The sequence below is a fragment of the Lithohypha guttulata genome (assembly GCF_036872675.1).
Source record: "Lithohypha guttulata strain CCFEE 5908 chromosome Unknown scaffold_4, whole genome shotgun sequence".
Taxonomy (NCBI): domain Eukaryota; kingdom Fungi; phylum Ascomycota; class Eurotiomycetes; order Chaetothyriales; family Trichomeriaceae; genus Lithohypha; species Lithohypha guttulata.
This window is the reverse complement of record NW_027042753.1, coordinates 2,745,326-2,763,359: the sequence shown is the minus strand read 5'-3', so window position 1 is coordinate 2,763,359 and position 18,034 is coordinate 2,745,326. Positions and strand designations below refer to the sequence as shown.

The following is an 18,034-nucleotide window of genomic DNA, read 5'->3' as shown; positions in this document are numbered from 1 at the left end:
ATTGTATGATTTCATCTCTTTGATATTATATTTTCTGTCTTTGCAGTCATGGTCGCCATTCCTTGCTCAAGGAACGTTGCCGTGGTGTGTCTAACGGCGATACAGCCGAGTCAGCTGTACTGGCTGGAGTTTGTTGTACACTTTGGTCGCTATCTGGCGATGTCGACGTTGAAGTATCCTTATCTGTGCAGCCGTTGACCATGGATGGCGAGCCTTTGTCGCCATCGTCCTCTTCGGGAATGGTCGCACAGTACTTCTTTAACACTTGTTTGAGTGCAGGTCTGCGGATAGGTTTCGCCAGGAAGTAATCCATACCACTTGCCATACACTCATCCTCATTCGATTTTTCAGCAAAAGCAGTCAATGCAACGATAGGTGCATCGAAGCCCATGCCACGTATCATCTTGGTACTTTGTATGCCATCAACATTTGGCATTTGGACATCCATGAATATCAAGTGAAACTTCTCACCTTTCTCCATGCTTTCCCTAACTTTGTCGTATGCCTCTTGTCCGTCCTTGGCTATAGTAACGTCGTAAACGTCTTCGAGTTTGAGCATGCGGAGAACGACTTCCTGGTTTATTTTGTTGTCCTCAGCTACCAGAACACGTACTTTGCTGCCCTGTCGTATTGCCTCGGATTCTGCCTTTTTCATGAGCTTTAGATCAGTGGAAAGAGTGTGAGGTGCTTTTGGTCGGACATCTTTGGCCACGAAAGGTTGTGAGAGACCAACGACTCTAGGTATCTCACCGTATGGCAAGGGTGGACTATCTCGATCGGCAGGTGAGCCGGCGGTCTGGACTGTATGCTTTTCAGTAGTGGGCATGATAGCGTCCGATCCACCAAGAACGACAGAGTCCATGCTTGAGCGCTTTTCTGCAACGTAGCGCAATGGTATACGCATACTGAATTTGCTGCCTTTACCAACCGTGCTATCCAGCGACAACTCACCACCCATCAATGCCGCAAGCTGAGCACAGATACTTAAACCAAGACCTGTTCCGCCGTATTTCTTGCTCAGTCCTAGATCGCCTTGTACGAACGGCTCGAAGATCTTTTTCTGCTGATCTTCTGGTATGCCTGGACCGGTATCCTCCACTTCGAACTCGAAATCGAGGACTTTCGCATTGATTCGAGGCGGCGAGGTCGATCGTTGTCTAGAGACAAACTTGTCAATTTGCGCTACACCGCCAGCCACATTGATCTTGAGTTTGGCATCACGTGGACGCTTCTTCAGTATCGACGTCTGCCCGTCTTCAGAATCACTGTTACTGCCGAGTCTATTTCTGTAGCCGGAACGCAATCCATCGTCGGAATCACTACCGCCTGTGAGTGAAGTGTCAGACGTTCTTACCCGCCTTTTGCTGGACACCTTTGACCTCTTTGAGGCGTTAGAGGATTTTCGCACACTCCCTGCCCGGCTTGGGGTTTCAAGGTCAACCAGACCAAGACACCTAACACGAACAGTTACCGATCCGTTCGGTGGAGTGAACTTTAAGCTATTGCTCGTGAAGTTCATAAGTACTTGCAGAATGCGGTTTTTGTCGCCCCATAAACACATATCCCTCACTTTACCAGTGCCTTCGGGTCCAAATGCTTTGTCTAGAGTGGTATCAAAGTTACCAAAAGAGTCGTTTGTTCCCTCGTATAAAACTTGAAGCTTGATTTGACCTTCTCTAGCTTGACGATCGAAAGTGGGCAACAACTGAGTACTTAAATCACTGAGGCAGAATTCAGTTTCGTCGATAGAGAGCTGCTTTCCGACCTCGTTTTTACTGAAGGTTAGCAGGTCGGTCAAAAGGTGCAAGAGGAGATCGCCGGATTTGTAGATGGTGTTCAGGGTTGACTGGATCTTAGCAGGATCGGTCTCTTTCATACATATCTGAGTAAGACCTAGAATGCCGTTCAGAGGGGTCTTGAGCTCGTGTGAGATGTTGGCAATGAATAAAGTTTTGCTTTGATTTGCGGCCTCTGCGGCTAGTTTAGCCTGTTCCAATTCCGCAGTACGTTCTTTGACCCGTTCCTCTAATCGTTGATATTGCATCGCCAGCTCATCAGACATTTCGTTGAACTTGGTGGTTAGATCAGTCAGCTCATCGTGAATGAGATGGCGGCGTTCGGGTACTTTGCTCGGTATACGGAATTGCCTTCTTGAATTCGGTGAGCGAGTATTGCGTTGAGGAGGGCTTGCATTGGTGGCCCACTTGGTTACCGATTTCAGGAAGCCTTCTTTCCTAGCCTCGGCAGCATCGTATTCGCCGTCGTCACGTTCTCCGTCTAGATTGCTTGAAGTTTCCGAGTATAGACTTGAATCATCCGGCTGATATGGCTCAACGGTCTTCTGTGTGGCCGCACGAAGCTGTCGAATCGGAGCAACCGAATAGTGCGCCAGGGGAAAGGTCAAAATCAGCAGAGCGGCAAAGACGGAGAAAACACATATTAGAACGATGTCCCTGAGACGCTTGATGGGCTCAATGGTTTCGTTGTAGTCCTGCTCCACGACCAATACCCAGTCAACCAGAGGGGTCCTAATCTGGGCCCAACCAACAGCGACTCTACTGTCTTGTTCGTTCCGAGAATCCAACAATGCACCAGCGTTGTTGACGTTATTTGTATCTGATTGCCAAGCACCCACAAAAGCAGGAAACGATGTAGCTGGAAACGGAGTCGAGGAATCTTCAAAGGTTGAGCGTTGACTGTGACGTTCTCGAATAGTATCGTTGTTGCCGGGAGGAAAGACGTACTTGACGGAAGCCTGCTCGAGCAATGAGCTCGTGTTGTCAGCTCGGACATCGAAGGGGAATTTGTTGTCGTTCGTGGTAGGACCAATGACTAGGACTTCGCCAGTGCGGCCAAGACCTTCAGTGGAATCTCTGACATCGAACAGCATAGATGCATTGACGACGACGGTGAGCCAGCCTAAGATATCAACGGAACGGGCAGTGTTATTCGTAATAGCAAGGGTAGCCGAGAGCAAAGCAGCATCGTCACTGAGTATCAGGGGACCATCAATTAGTATGTGGTTCCATTCGATACGCCTACCGTTAGCCTCGACGTAGTAAGTGGATTCATTAGGTGTGCCGTGATAGGTAAGGTTCGGGTATAAGATGGGAGGATAACCTCGACCAGGGTCGCCAAGGTAGACAGCAGAACCGTTTTCGTGCTGATAGGGCAGTCGGAGAGAGCCGTTGACAGTACTACTAGTAATGTTGACAAGGCCGTTTGTGCCGGCGCCGTCACCGTTGTCGTAGGCGGGGAATATGCGTGCTTGGAGCAGAATCTGCTGATTGGAGAGGGCACCGTCTAGATCGGACTGTGTTCGTGCCCAATTCTCATTAGTGTTGTTTCCTAACAGCCGTCCAGCAGGGTCAGTAATGATTCAAACGTACAGCGACTATGTTTATGAAATTATTTTCTAATGTACCGTTTATGTACCGCTGCAAGGCCGATTGAATGAGGACTCTAGTGGCCACCGATCTCGTCTGGGATTCGTAGAGGAGGATATTGGCCGACAACTGGGCGGCTTTAAGGCTCGCGGTCAGTGAAAGGCCAGATAGTCGGACGTCGACGGTGAAGTCTCGACTGCGAAACCACTATGTCTGTCAGCGGTTATGAAGTGTAATCTGGAGAGGGAGAACTACCGTGGCCAGTGCCAGTACCATTAACGAGAGTAAAGAACATGTTATGACGAGTAACCCCAGCTGCTCTCGAATGGGAATACGCATGGTTGGCAGAGGATGCGCACTATCGCGAGAAGTGGTAGTGATAGTGTTGGTCGCTCATCATCGGCGGCTGGTCTCTGGTCGTAGCCCACCAGCCCAGGGTTCTCGTCGTTCCTCTGCTGTCGGAATAGCGCTTGCCAATTTCGAATGTTGATTAGGTTGTGAGTATCGAGGATGATGGTGGTGGTGGTTTGGTGAGAAGGGAAGTGCTCGAGGAAAAGATTGCTTTCGCAGGCGCGGCAGTTTAAGCGAGGGTGACTCGTTCCAAGCACTTGCAGCAGTCTGTGTTCAGCAAGGCACGTAAATGAAAAGCCCAGGGTGTGCACGGTCAGCGTGGTCTGATCACGAAAAAGTCCACGGGCGATCGTTGCGGTGTTGTGTATGAATCGTTACCACCTCCAGGATCGTCGAATGCAACGTAGTGGGCGCGTTCGAGATGTATCGAAGCGACCAGTAAAGGTCCAAGAGACTGTACCGTACATAGACACAAAATCGGAATACGAGGGGAGCGCATAGAGGCCAAGGTTCTCTATGGATCACTAGCTTTCTCCCTAACCTCGTTGAGAAGGAGCTTGCCCACTATCTTCGGCTACGAGCACACTTTGGCTTGTCTCAACCAATATTTTTACTTCTTGTACCCCATGCTGCTCCATCTACACGAGGACTTCGACCAGAAGCCATTTGAGCCTCTTCGATGTGATAGGTTGTCACTAAGCCTCAAAAGCCCTCTGATTCGAGCCAAGGCATCTGGCAGGTGCCGGTTCGACAGGACTTGCCGACTAGACAGGGCTGGTCCTGTGTATATCGATCGTGCCTCTACTCGAGGGGATTTCCTTTGGTGTCAAATATCAATCGTACTGTCTGCTCCCGTTCGCAACATGGTTGCTGACCGCCAATGCTCATGTACAAGTTCAGAAAACGAGCTTTTCTGGTGTATTTCTTGTTACTCAGGCTCCTTGTACCAGCCCCATCTCATCGACGGGCAATACCTCCGTTCTGCATTGTTACAACACAGCAAAAAGTTTGTATAGCGTGTCACGAGGCTCAACTTGAATAGGGTGTGGTATTGATCTCGAACACTACGGCATCGTGTTTGAGGTCTTGTCCGGTGGCCGCCACAAGGCTAGGCGTGACAGCTGTTGTAACAAGAAATATGGTGTAGCTGTTCGTACGACTACTGTATCTGAAATCGAAGTAATATAGGATCAGGCAATTCTCAGTTGAGTCTTGGCCTGGGTTTGGACCTATTCTTGGCTTTACTGCGGAGCCCGTACAGTAGAACCACCAACGTGGGTTGTCTCAATAGTGCCAAGCTTTTCAAGCAGTCTACTGTATCTCCTTCCCACATCTCTTCGTGCTCGGCTTCATCTCGTAACCTCGCGCACCGGGATGTAATCCTACGTTTCGTGATATGGCTGGCATGTCGACTCTTGTCCTGATGGCACGGAAACCGGTCAACGAATGGCCTAGTCGGAGCCGCTCGTCATCACTCCAGACTACGTGACATCTTGCTCATTCAGATGTCGTGCATGGTCCCCGCATTTCTCACCCGATCACCAATCCTTATGCTGTGCCTTGCCACTGCCGCCTGTTCAACTTTGCGCCTCGTTTTGCCGTGTTAGCAGCAAAACAGCTGAGATGTGTCTGAATTGCTCATTCTGTCAGCACCAGAGTATTTGACGTCTTGCCTGCGCGTGTTCCGCAGCGACTATCAACCCTTTTTACCGATGATGCTTTTGTCCAAGTACCGAACTGGTTGAGTAGGTCGTGGAAGAAATAGGCAAAGTCATCACGATGTCGAGTATAGGTATGGACCAGATCGGTTGTATCCTCTCTTGGCTAACGAACCACGATAGAGGTTGTCGCATCTGTGAATGATGTTGCAAGCGCAGGCTTCACACTATCCCTCATCCTCAATGCGATAAGTTGCGAAATAGCGAACGCTCCCTGCGAGATCAAGGCTATTTCCAAGAGTGTCACCCTGTACTCCCTCCTGCTCAAGCAAACCGCTGCTGCTCTCGAGAAGCCTGACTCAGTTCACTCGGAAGAGGCGACCCGCACCACAGAACAGGTATTGGAAGAGAGCAATGCCGTTTTCGATGACATCAATGCCATGCTTGAGAGAGTGCGTACAAGGCAAACCGATGGCACGGTGTCGCCCTCGATGCCGCAAAAGATAAGATGGTCCTTCAAGAAACATTCAATCGAGTATTTGCTTGGACGCTTGGATCGCTTACAGATGAGCCTCTCTCTGATGCTTCAGATAATACAACTCGGTACTACTATGGCCTCGACCTCGCGCCACGACCCACCCGAAAGAGTTCGATTGATGATGGCCAAAGTATCGAGAGAGCGTGTCGAAGCCCAGACAGTCCTGCTACAGTATTTTCAGGAAAGCCAGACACTTAATACGTTATATATGGCGGCTCGGGAAGAGGCCACCGAATACATTTCGCCTCTTGACTACCAGAAAGACGACAGAGACCGTAATGCTTTCACTCTAGTTTCTTCGCGCAATTCGCAGATAACCAAGAATGACGATGTAGTGCCTCCCACGGAGACTGGCCTTGTCACAAGTCAACACAAACCTATTCTTACTGGCTTAGGCGATAATTGGGCTAGGTTAGGTGCGTCAAAAGAAGAGATGGTGCGACGATCGGAAGAGATTACCAACCAGCTGTTGGAGAGGTGGACAATCTGGCGACAAAGGCGTGATCAGGAACCCCGCCAGGCTCGCTCGACACAAGATGCGCAATACAAATCTCAGGTGCAAGACTTATACGACGAAGAAGATAGCCCATTTTACGAAAGATTTCAAGAACGCGAGGACGGTGCCGCCGGCAAGTATCTTGAGGGGCCAACGACAGATTGGCGGCATCCACATTCCGCGGACGCGAGGCAAGAAGCACGAAGACTACGGAAGGCGTACGAGCCATATCAGCCAAGTATCGAGGGCAGTAGCGACATAGATGCTTCTCCCGGCAGCAACAGCTCAAGAAAACGTCCCCCAAAGAAACACATCATCGATTCTGATCCAGAGACATCCGACTCCGAGCACTCAGCAGCAGAAGAGAAAACACGACCGAGAAGAAGGAGCAGCGCTATTGTGGTGCCTGTACGCCAGAGGTCGACATATTACGACGAACCCGCCTCTATCTCGAAGTCGTACAATGTTCCTTCCGAGCTGCCAGCACCTCAGCCATCGCGGACCATAGCTAACACCAGTGCGGCACGCCCGTCTGTTTCTACATATGGCCAGCAAACATTGCAACGCCCCTTCGCGTCGCCAGACCAAAGCCTACCACGTCATTCCTTCTCATCGCCAACACCTGCACACACTCATAATAACTCATTCTATCAGCCATCTCCTGGACCTGCTGCACCAGCACAATACTTCCCTTCATCTCCCCAAAGTCAAGCCTTCCCACAAGCTCAGGGCCAAAATCAGCAATCACGTTACACACCAAGACAACAACCTCAAAGTACTAGGTACAATCACCCGCAGCCCCGACCACCTTCTCGAGAGGGGACAGTGAGGCCAAGGTCTCGGGATGGAAAGCCTTCCAGGTCTCCCTCGAGATTGTCGCGTGAATACACAACAGCTGATTACAAGGCCTACGAGGAGGAAAGGAAACGGCACAAGAAAGAGTCAAGGCGCAATCTTAGCAATGGTGCTGCTAAAGGCTTACTAGCAGGTGGTGGTATCGCCGTTCTCTTAGAAGCATTGGATTCTTTAAGCTAGTGAATTAACCAGTTTTGGCTCGATCAGTTTCCCAACCACTGGTCGGTCTACCTGAACATGTTGTTTGAAGCCGAAGAATATGATTGTGGACTTGTGATATATGTGTTTCTTATGCTGACAAAATCTCAGAGTGCAATACTGCAAGGAACCTACACATACTCGTGAATGGGAAACAACACGAACTGGTTTCCTGCATATGTGATACTGCAAGTCCCAGGTTACTGATAGCGTTCAGAACTCTCCTGGCGGCCATGATCGGCTGGGTTGCAGCTGAATCGGCGCTAAAACCAAGCTAAGATCTCAAACCCCGTGGCGCTGACATCATCATCCATGCCCCTGCGAGCTTCCGCTGAATTCACAATGATGCGCAAAGGGCAGCAAACGTCGAAGTACTCGATTTGAACATCACAAGCAGATCAACTACTGATGCGAAGTCATCACCATATACTACACCAAGCATTAACGTTTCGCACATCGTCTTTCTGTCGCAGATCATTCGCGTCGAGACCTGCTGTTGCATTGCAACCCTTCGCAGCGCGTCCAAGAAAACCATCGAAAAACCCCTCCAAGATGCCAGCCTTGAAACGCAAAGCCGCTCCAACTGAAAGCGACGGCATAACCCTTAATAAAGACAAATGTGAAGAGGTAGACGTGGCAGAAGAGGCGGCCGCATCTCCCTCGGCCGTAAAGCGTCGCAAGGTCGATGAGCACAAAGTCAAGCTCGACTACGCCGATCTCAGTCGCTTTCAGGAGTCGCGCATTGCAGAAGAACACGGCATCGTCGAGCGCAACTTCTATCCACCTGTCATGAGCTTGAAACGCGCGAAAAAGTACGCGACTGGCGAGATCGAGAAGCCCTTTACGACGTTAAAGAAAGCCTTGGCCGAAACGAAACAGCAAAGAGATGTGATTGAGATTGGCGATGCTGTGATACATTGGTTCAGGATGGACATGCGTCTCGGGGACAACAAAGCACTTTCCCTCGCAGCAGAAAAGGCAAAAAGCAAAGGAGTGCCGTTGATTTGTATCTACATTCTTTCGCCGCAGGACTTCAGAGCGCACTTTACGGCGCCGGTAAGAGTGGACTTCCTGCTGAGGAATTTGGAAGTGGTACAGCGAGACTTGGCCTTGCTGGATATTCCGCTGTATATGGAGACAGTGGACAAGAGAAAGCGCATCCCAGCACGTTTGGTCGAGTTGTGCAAGGAATGGGAAGTGAAGCACGTGTTCGCCAATATGGAATATGAAGTCGATGAGCTGCGCCGCGACGCTACTATAGTGCGAGAGTGTGCAGCAGCTGGAATTGCTTTCGATGTCCTGCACGACGGCTGTATCGTAGAACCTGGGATGCTAACGACTAACGCTGGAGGACAAATATCTGTCTACTCACCATGGTACAGAAAATGGTGCAAATACATTGCCGACCATCCAGATACTCTCAAGGAATATTCAAGACCCGAACAAAATCCACCTGAAGCACGGCAGAAATACAAAGCGCTCTTCGACGTACCCATCCCTCCGGTCCCAGAAGACAGACAACTAACCGACGAAGAAAAGGAACGCTTCCACGGCCTCTGGCCCGTCGGTGAAGACGAAGCAATGGCCCGCCTAAACAAATTCATCAAAGAACGCATCAAAGTCTACCACACGAACCGCAACCTCCCAGCAGGAAACCACACCTCGGCAATCAGCCCTCACCTCACAGCCGGCACCCTCGCCGCACGAACATGCGTCCGCGAAAGCCTCAAAGCAATCAACAAGACAGTCCCAACCGACGACCGCGAAAATGGTTCCATGAAATGGATCGGAGAAGTCGCCTGGCGAGACTTTTACCGGCACGTCCTCTGTGCATGGCCGTATATCTGCATGAACGTCCCTTTCAAGCCCGAGTACAATAACATCGAATGGGAATATAACGAAGAGCAGTTCACGGCCTGGAAAGAAGGCAAGACCGGGTATCCCATCATCGACGCCGCGATGCGCCAGGTCAAACACATGGCCTACATGCACAACCGTGTACGAATGAACACCGCCTCCTTCCTCGCAAAACACCTCATGATCGACTGGCGCATGGGCGAGCGCTACTTCATGGAAAACCTCATCGATGGTGACTTCGCATCCAATAACGGCGGATGGGGGTTCTGTGCATCTTGCGGTGTCGATCCGCAGCCATATTTCCGCATTTTCAATCCTCTGCTGCAGAGTGAGAAGTTTGACGAGAGTGGTGAGTATATTAGGAAGTGGGTGCCGGAATTGAAAGATGTTAAGGGGAAAGCGATACATGATCCTTATAGTCGTGGGGCGGGTGCTATTGCGAGTAAGAACGGGTATCCGAAACCGATTGTGAATCATAAGGAGAGTCGGGAGAGGTGTTTGGCGAGGTATAAGGCCGGGATTGGGAGGGCTACGGCGTGATAGAGGTAGCCGAGGAGATGGTATATTGCCGAATAGATTGTGGTCTTGAAACATCCTTCGTCGTGACTGTAGCTGCATTTACGTACCAGTATCTCATGGTCTTGTGTGGTAAGCCTTCTTGTCTCGACTCTCTTTGCTTCGTTGGAGATAGACCTTTATCACCATTGCTCGTGACACAAGGTTGCCCGAATTCACATTATTACCAACCAGCTGACACGAAGACCATAGATGTCGACAGGAGAGAGAACTGATCCTGCTCTGACATCCTCCTCTGATTTGTACATCAAGCAGAAGCCTTCTGGTCTCTCAAAATTATAGCCGAAAATAAAGAATAATACAGATCTCTGTGCAAGATGACATGCTGTACTTCTAGAACATCTCTTATACATTAGAATTTGCTATTATCTGTGATTATACAGCACTGTACCCTCCTCTTGAACTACCGCCCGTGACCGTCTCAACCACTTTTCTAGACCAGTCCTTGAATAGGTAAGGGACGTCTCGGATCGTGTCGCCGTGGGGAAGCAGGTCCCAGCCTCGAGCACCGTATCTGTTATAATTGAGCCAAGAACCGAAGACGAGGTATGCGGCGATACTGAGGAATAATCTAGTATATTGGTTAGTAAGAGAGCTCAAACGGGGCGCGATATGAGGAGACGCACATCAAGATAAACCAGGTGAAGAAGCCCCAGCCCGCCTTCTTCGGCGCATCGTCGTCGCCGTGGTCGACGTTCTCGCAGGCATATTTTGTCTTCCAGGTTAATCGTAGAACGTCCATTTTGTCCTTGCCGTCTCCTTCCTGTCCATAGCTCACGAATTGTATGGCGTTTTTGGGATCTTGTTTGTACCTTTCGCTGGGATCTTTCTCGTCGCCATCGCCGTTGTCATCGTCATCGTCGTCTTCATCTTCCTTCCTTTTGTTCAACGATCTCCTTCTGTCCTCTTCGTAGCCCTCATTCCCGGTCCACTCAGCATCACATATAAAGCTCACGACGGCTTTCTGTTTCAGGTCGTTGTGTCTTCCACCATGTAACTCGATATCTATACCCTCAGCGTCCTTGTTGCTTGTTTTTAATCGTGTAATCATGGGGTCTAGTGCTCCACCATGTGCCAGATCGTATGCTCCTGCAACACCCACTACGTCGCTGATTAACGGATGCTCGACATTTGGATCGTCTATGGGGTTCCAGGTCTTGGTTACGCCGCAAACTGTATCAGAAGCCATGCATTAGTCCTAGACTCATCCGCGTTTATTGCTGTAGCCATATGCCACCCAACTTACCTCTCGTGTAACTAGGACACGCGTCGCCCTTTGCTACCCCCTTCGGCTTCTTGAGTGCCTGGCATATGTCTATTGTCCACGTGGTATTTGATTTAGCCGGGTGTGCTTCTGTGTCCTGGACGAGGATTGAATGCGCTCCTCCCAATTTCGAGAGATCCCATCTCTGTTTATCGATTTGTACATTACCGCAGTCGAAACTTATTGCACTAGCAAAGGTGGAAAGAAGCCAGAATGAAGAGATCGTGGTAGTATGTAACGAAGGCAACATGATTGTCACGCAAGGATGGTGATGGTAGAAGTTGTGTCTGTGATATAGGTGGGAGATGGACGAGATTATTTCGAGAGATTGCTACGCTCGCTCGATATATGATACCGAAGGACAAAGTCGTTGGTTTGAAGTCAAGGTGTTTGAACGCAGTCTGTTGGCTGGTTACAAGCAAGCAGGATGCAAATGATCGCATGTCCAAAACTATGATGGCTATTCTTCGTCTTTGGCAATTTTGGTGCTCCGTGATCTTGCAGGTACGGTCGAGTGGAACGTTTTGCTATGCATTCACTTTCCTCCCTGGTGCAGTGCTTCTATCTACAAGATGGGCTGCGAGTGATTGCGCTATGCATACAAAGACGAGGTTATCACGGTATTACTGCGGCTATCGAAGCAGTTGAAAACTTCATTTCGGTTCGATGAGCAATAGACGTGTAACCTTGTTCCAGAGCTTCACATATAATGTTAAACAAACAGATTCTGCCCATCCATATGATTCCATCACATTACACAACTCCTCAAACTCTTGCACCGGCGGAGAAACTTGCCTTCTGAGCTGAACCAGTACTCCGACTGCCTTGTCCTCCACCGAACTCAGCTTTCTAGTCAGTGATAGAATACCAACACAAGCAAAAAATATCTCCAGCTCGTGTAGATTATAATTCCGGAAGAATCCTTCGCTTCTCAGATTCTCAAAGCGCTGCCAGAATCTCGCCTCTAACGACCGCACACTCGGCGACATTTGTCCATAGTTTCGTAGTAGAATGTGGTTACTAAGAAGGCATGCTAATATAATGCACTCGTCGAGCGTGTTGGACTCGCTCATTTTTGCGTTCAAGCACGCCAGTCGATATTCAACGACGCTTGCGAGATAGGCGAAATATGTCGCTTCCGAGCTTGTACCTTTGCCTTTCGCTGCTCGGTCGTATATCTTGAGCAGAACCCAATAGCTGTTGGCAACCTCCTCAACTTCAGCCGAGATCAGTCCACATGCTAGGAGCTGGCTATAAGCACCACCGGGTTTTGGAGCCGTGGTAGACGTGACAGGTGGTAAGTGCATCTTGTACTGCGGCATGATGTTGTACATGATGGCTCGAGTATGATCTCCCAACATCAAGTTGTCCGCAACAATGCCCTCCATGCCTAGGTACTGAAGCCCACCTCGTTTCTCTACCCCTGCTGCAATCAGCTGCAAAGGTGCCGAGAGATCCTCTTGCCCGTTCTCTGTTGACGCAAATGAGTTGGAAACTATTGCTAATGCTGTCACAATCCTCGCGTCTGAGGACTGGCCATGCGCCAATGCTTTGCGTTGAGCCGACACGACCTTCAGCTGTAAGTCGAGAGCCAATTGGTCAAGTGTGCCCGTACGTATCTTAGAGAGTTGTGTGGCTATTACTGAGAGGACAGCATAGTGGAGAGCTTCATCATGCCAGTCGCTCCTCAAGATAGCCGAGTATCTGCTTCGAGGGAACAGATGTCTTTCGGGGCCTCGAAAATCTGAATTCCATCGGAGCCATCCTTGTGCATAGAGAGCTTCGTATTCCGGAGTCATATGAATAGGATGTCTCGCAAACGGGTCAACCTTCTCATCGTCAATTTGACGAAGTCGAGTTTCTCCATCTTGACGTCCCCGAAGCCTCCTTGCAAAGTATTCGTGCGATCTTAGTGGGCATCGAAACCTATTACAGATTAGGCATTGCCGTTGAATGACTGACCTCCGGAGTAGGCTTGGTTTGCCAGTGTGTTTACAGGATGGCAATGACATCACATTGCATGTCGAATATCGTTGCCTCTGAACTTCTGTCGTATACTCATTGTGCTTGTGCATATCGGTATATTACTCTGGTACTCACTACATGACCACAGACGTGCTTGGTCGAAATCATGGTCCTTCGAAATTGGTCGGAAGATGAGGGAGCAACGACTATTGTCAAGTGTCACTTGGGGTGCCCTGCCCCCACACATGGCTTCATCACATTCCAAGTCCTTGTAACAGAGTTTGTACCATCGCGACCTGATCGTCCGCTAGCAATGTTGGACAGGTTTGCCATGCAGCCGATTCCAGGAGTTGGAGTTGTCGATGTGCATAGAATATTCCGCTAGTTGTGTGCTTCGACAGGAGATCCACGTCGGCTGTTTCTAGATTGTGTGACAAGAAGACCGTTACCTTGCCATCGCGAGAATTGGAACGACCAGCGATCATAAGTCGTTTGAGAGTGGAGTTGAGGTCGCACGTTCTGTGCATCTCCGGAGCTAGATCTAAATTGCTGCTAGAGAAAGGAGCAAAATGCTGGAAGTTGAATTCCGGAACGGGATGAGCATTATTACGGATATCAAGATAGATTTTGTTTCTTCGAAGGGTATCATAAATATTTGCAACGAAAAAGCCAGTCTTCAAGACAAAGAGTAAGTATCCAAAGACCTGCCCTATAACCAAGCTCATCATGTCGACGGCATTGCTAAGGATGTTCTACCCTCTACCACATGCAAGCCCAGAACAATAAAATGACCAAAACAACCATACTCGGACTTAAGTTGTCAAGTCCACTCTTGGTCTCACTCTTCATCGTAATGTGTGTCCTGTTTCTAGCTAGCTGTTCGATCTCAGGTGTGACAAGCCCAGTTCTAGCGACCTCTCTCATCTGATCACCAAATGTTGCTAGAATATTGCTGCTTCGTCCATTGGGACAGAAGACCACCTCAAAACCTCCTCCCTGTGGTAAGACAAATGTGCTGGTCTGATCGTCGTATGCATAACTGTATGCATCAGGACATACCTTCTTTGCCTGCAAGGAGTAATAACTTGGTTTGCACTTGTTAGGTGAGTTGTATGATCCGCTGCAGCAATACTTGTCATCATTCCACTTTGAGCACGCCGAATAGCACGGATTGAACATTGGTCGAACGATGTTGTCGTCAGGATAAGGATATACTCCATCACCAGGCTTCTGAGGCGGGTTCAGCTGTAATGGCCAAGGACACCACTTAAGTACGTTCCGACTGGACAGCGATCGCTCGAGGGGTATTGGATACGTATCGTTCGAACCGAAGGTGGCATCTGGCGCGCCGGAGCTATCTGTTAGGTATGACGCTGTACCGATACAAATCGTGTTTGAGAGGTTCGGAGGAATGTCTTGAAGTGCCGGGTCACTGGTATTACCACCCAGAAAGACGATTCCCATTGGCAAGTTATATCCATCTACTAAGGAGATGTCGTAAAATGCTTGGCTACTGGCAGAAGCATAGGTGAATTCTGCCAAGGTTGCTGGAGGATTTCCCTATAAGGAGTGTCAGTTGGCCTGATACACGGAGGACCACCAAGGCCACTGACAGCACCTTGGCATTCGACGAACGCGCCACAATCACCTGATTGGCATGCAGCTCCTCCTTGACCTGACCGAGGAAGACTGCCGTCCAGGTTAAATGTACAATTGGTTCTTCCCCATACTCGACCTTTCCAGTCTGCACTGACGCTCTGAGGTAAGCTGTCTCCCGGCTCTAACCTGAAACCCGATCTCTCAGGACCTATTCCGGATTGTGTAAGAATCGCAGGATATATCGTCTCGGCGCAGTAACTCGTAACCACAAGAGGCAGGTCGGAATTCTGACGGTTTGCCAGATGTATAGGTGGCTGGTCAAGGTGATGTATTGTAGCGGCTGGTCGAATGAAGAACAGTGATGCTGTAATGAGGTGTGGTAGCCAATCTGAGGTTGTGACCATATTGCGGAAGTCGCTTGTTGTCCAGCGCATGTTGATATTGAGCCCAGCTATATAGTTGTCTAAGCTCGATTATCGCCAGCGTCTCGACACTACGTATACTGGCGACACTGTTGACAGCAAAGAAGCACAAATCCAAAAGCACAAAGGAGTGATTACATTAGGTTGCTGAGGTGTGTCGTCGTGTTATGCAGTGGCTGCTGGCAAACTGGGTAGTAACATGATGGCGCTTGGCCTCAAGCAAGCACAAGTGAGAAATGTACTTGCCATGTTTCGTTCCCCAGTTCTGAGAGGATCATCATTGGCAACTTCCTTGCAAGTGCTCAGAGGAATGAACTCTTTTCGAATGGCTAAACAGGTCAGGAACTACGTCACAGCTCTTCTTGGCGCGCCCGAGCACTTGGTGCGTCAATCTGTTTTGAGGTCTCCTTTGGCCAATGCACTGAAGCTTTGTACTGCGTGTATCTTCAAGTATCATCTACCATCAAGAACAGTGGTACAGAGAGGACGCTCCCAAGCGCCTCTTCTAAGGGTGGCTTGAAGTATCGTCATACCACAATCCAGCCAGTAGTTTTCGGACCCCGATCGAGTCCAAGCTCGAAAACAAGTCCATAATGCATATAATCAAAATTGTGGATCAAATTGAACTTCAATCTTCGGAACCCAAACGGTTCTTAAGGAGCCGTGAGTACACATATAAAGTCGTGTCTTCGCAGCCAAAACTAACATTACTTAGTCTATGGCGCAGTGGTAACGCGTCGCACTTGTATACCACTGATAGCTCATAAGCTATCTAACGCTGCACATGCGAAGATCTTCAGTTCAATTCTGAATGGAGGCATTTTTTTACGTCGAGGTTTTGACTATTTTCTACATTATGCTCGAAAGACATGAATCTGGCTAAGCTCAACTCCACAGCTTCGTTTTTGCTCAATTATGACAACGATGCAATGCTCTTACAGTGCGTATGAACATTGCTCTAGAATCTCAAGTACACCACCCGGCGAATTCCGGCCCGAAGAAACACCCTATCAAAATCATTGGTTCATTCAGCATGTCCGTAGAGCGCCTGACCAAACATAATTGATGCACCTACAACCAATCATTTCCCGACTAGACCCCTAGCCAGTTTCAAGACCAGACCAATGCATCTGCACATGCGGCTCTTATGCATGCAGATGCAAATAGATGTAGTGGCGTTCATAACGGCTTCTCAAGCTGTCCAAACCTAGAATTCGACAAGAATAGTACTCGAATACGTAGCTTGTCCAGTGACGATGCTGTGATACTCACTGGCTTTAATATACGTGAACTCATGAGATTGAAGTTTGTGGTTGGAAAAAGAGAGTCAAAGTGTTTATGCTGTCATTCCTCGAAATTGCTGAATGCAAGCAAGCAAAAATGCTAGCACGTAGTGAAATATATACGTGTAAAAAAGTCGAAAGTCTAGTGTGTGCTCCTTCCACACCCGTCCCCAGAGCAATAGCTCATTGTTCGAATCCTTCGTTTCTTCTTCCATCAGCCCGTAGTCTTAGGTTTCGTGTAAAACCAATATTCTGTCGCGTACTGCACGCTGAAGTATGCAGGGCTGCTTTCACATGTTGGAGGTGCCTTTCCGCCTGCTGTGTTGATTCTGTAAACTGCAACGACGTCCCCAGTCGTGCCAAAAGTAGAGTTGAGTAACAGCCACGGTACAGCGCCAAATCCTTGCCCATGCTCTCCTTTTGGCGCATCCGCTGGTGCTGTTGAGTTTACAGCGAGCTTCGCTTTGGTAATGCCAGAGGATCCATCAGTGATGGGGATTGATGCTAGGTTTGCGACGTTGATTGACCTCGGCTGGCTCATATCGAAAGTTGGAGTGCCATTGGAAGTGAAGTAGTGGTGTCCCGCAAGTGCTAGATTGGATGGTTCTAGGTTGGCAACTGGATCTGCAGGCAAAGCATATTCAAGTGCAAGGCCAGGAAGCATGCCAAGGATGTCTGGATAATTCGCCGCTATGCAAGAAACGTTGTATAGAGAGGCGATGGCACCGACTGCCTTGGGTACGACATCTTTTGTTGCTAGTGAACATGTATAATTCTGTATTCGGGTTAGTCTGAACTAACAGACTTCAAAGAACTCGACATACCTGTACGCCTCGACCGACCACGACTTCGGACAACCTCCAACTTGGATCTGGCAATGGTAGTGGTGTTGGTGCAACTGGCATCACCGCCTTGGAGAGATCACACGTTGGTGGGCTGCTGATGGCTCCAGCTTGTCGCGCGATCTGAATATGTCTATCGACAGCCGCATAAAATTCGCCCAAAGCAGGTGACCAAGAAACTAATGGAGCGGCCAGCGCCGAGGAGAGGAAGATCGAGAGAAAAGCTATCGACCGCATATTCGCTGTTGTGTGTGTTCTGCTCGAAGTATCCTCTTTCCTCTGTTGGATGATCGCGTTGTTATCGAGTTGGAAGGTTGGTGCAAGACAAATTGGACAGGGCACAAGAGAACAGTTTATTAGTGTGTTGCTGAAATCACACGACTGGCTGACTAGCAGAACAGAAGAGCAAATAGATAAGGAAATTCGTTATTATGACTGAGATGGCAGGAACGTATTGTGGTAGACGGAACGGGTAGGATGTGGAAGACTGAATATGCAACCTTGCAGCAAGCAGATATATCAATGTTCACCGTCACGCAAGAACGGTACCCTGCAGTTTGATGTAAGTATAGAATAGCTCGATATGTACGCGCCGCCATTTTGCTGTTAGTCGGTCGTAATCTATATGAAAGTGGATCGGTGGGTTCGTGGCAGGCAAGAAGGATGGTTGGCCACTGGGAAGCTCTTCGTGACCAACCATATTTCTATTCCAGGTAGGACTGCTTGTGGTTGGTGGAGATTGCG

General features: G+C 49.1%; 6 protein-coding genes and 1 non-coding gene across 7 annotated transcripts; 3 read left to right on the top strand and 4 right to left on the bottom strand.

The window, feature by feature from the left end:
• Positions 1–46: 46 nt before the first annotated feature.
• SLN1 (Histidine kinase osmosensor) lies at positions 47–3,725 on the bottom strand (the record flags this gene model as incomplete). Its single annotated transcript, XM_064900497.1, has 3 exons — positions 47–3,348; positions 3,425–3,593; positions 3,642–3,725. The coding sequence occupies 3 exons, from the start codon at positions 3,723–3,725 to the stop codon at positions 47–49; spliced, it is 3,555 nt and encodes a 1,184-aa protein (XP_064753809.1).
• A 1,791-nt stretch (positions 3,726–5,516) lies between these two features.
• LTR64_006162 (uncharacterized protein) lies at positions 5,517–7,464 on the top strand (the record flags this gene model as incomplete). The annotated part of the gene is made up of 2 exons (XM_064900496.1): positions 5,517–5,529; positions 5,579–7,464. The coding sequence occupies 2 exons, from the start codon at positions 5,517–5,519 to the stop codon at positions 7,462–7,464; spliced, it is 1,899 nt and encodes a 632-aa protein (XP_064753808.1).
• Positions 7,465–8,034: 570 nt separating this feature from the next.
• PHR1 (DNA photolyase phr1) lies at positions 8,035–9,879 on the top strand (the record flags this gene model as incomplete). The annotated part of the gene is made up of 1 exon (XM_064900495.1): positions 8,035–9,879. The coding sequence occupies one exon, from the start codon at positions 8,035–8,037 to the stop codon at positions 9,877–9,879; it is 1,845 nt and encodes a 614-aa protein (XP_064753807.1).
• A 411-nt stretch (positions 9,880–10,290) lies between these two features.
• Positions 10,291–11,104, bottom strand: ATG27 (type II membrane protein; the record flags this gene model as incomplete). The annotated part of the gene is made up of 2 exons (XM_064900494.1): positions 10,291–10,486; positions 10,542–11,104. 2 exons carry the CDS (start codon positions 11,102–11,104, stop codon positions 10,291–10,293), a joined length of 759 nt encoding a protein of 252 aa, XP_064753806.1.
• Positions 11,105–11,944: 840 nt separating this feature from the next.
• On the bottom strand, positions 11,945–12,978 carry LTR64_006159 (uncharacterized protein; the record flags this gene model as incomplete). Its single annotated transcript, XM_064900493.1, has 2 exons — positions 11,945–12,028; positions 12,052–12,978. The coding sequence occupies 2 exons, from the start codon at positions 12,976–12,978 to the stop codon at positions 11,945–11,947; spliced, it is 1,011 nt and encodes a 336-aa protein (XP_064753805.1).
• A 2,901-nt stretch (positions 12,979–15,879) lies between these two features.
• Positions 15,880–15,985, top strand: LTR64_006158. Its single transcript has one exon. It is a non-coding gene; the product is annotated as a tRNA-Thr (tRNA).
• Positions 15,986–16,662: 677 nt separating this feature from the next.
• On the bottom strand, positions 16,663–17,527 carry LTR64_006157 (uncharacterized protein; the record flags this gene model as incomplete). Its single annotated transcript, XM_064900492.1, has 2 exons — positions 16,663–17,223; positions 17,273–17,527. 2 exons carry the CDS (start codon positions 17,525–17,527, stop codon positions 16,663–16,665), a joined length of 816 nt encoding a protein of 271 aa, XP_064753804.1.
• Positions 17,528–18,034: the final 507 nt, after the last annotated feature.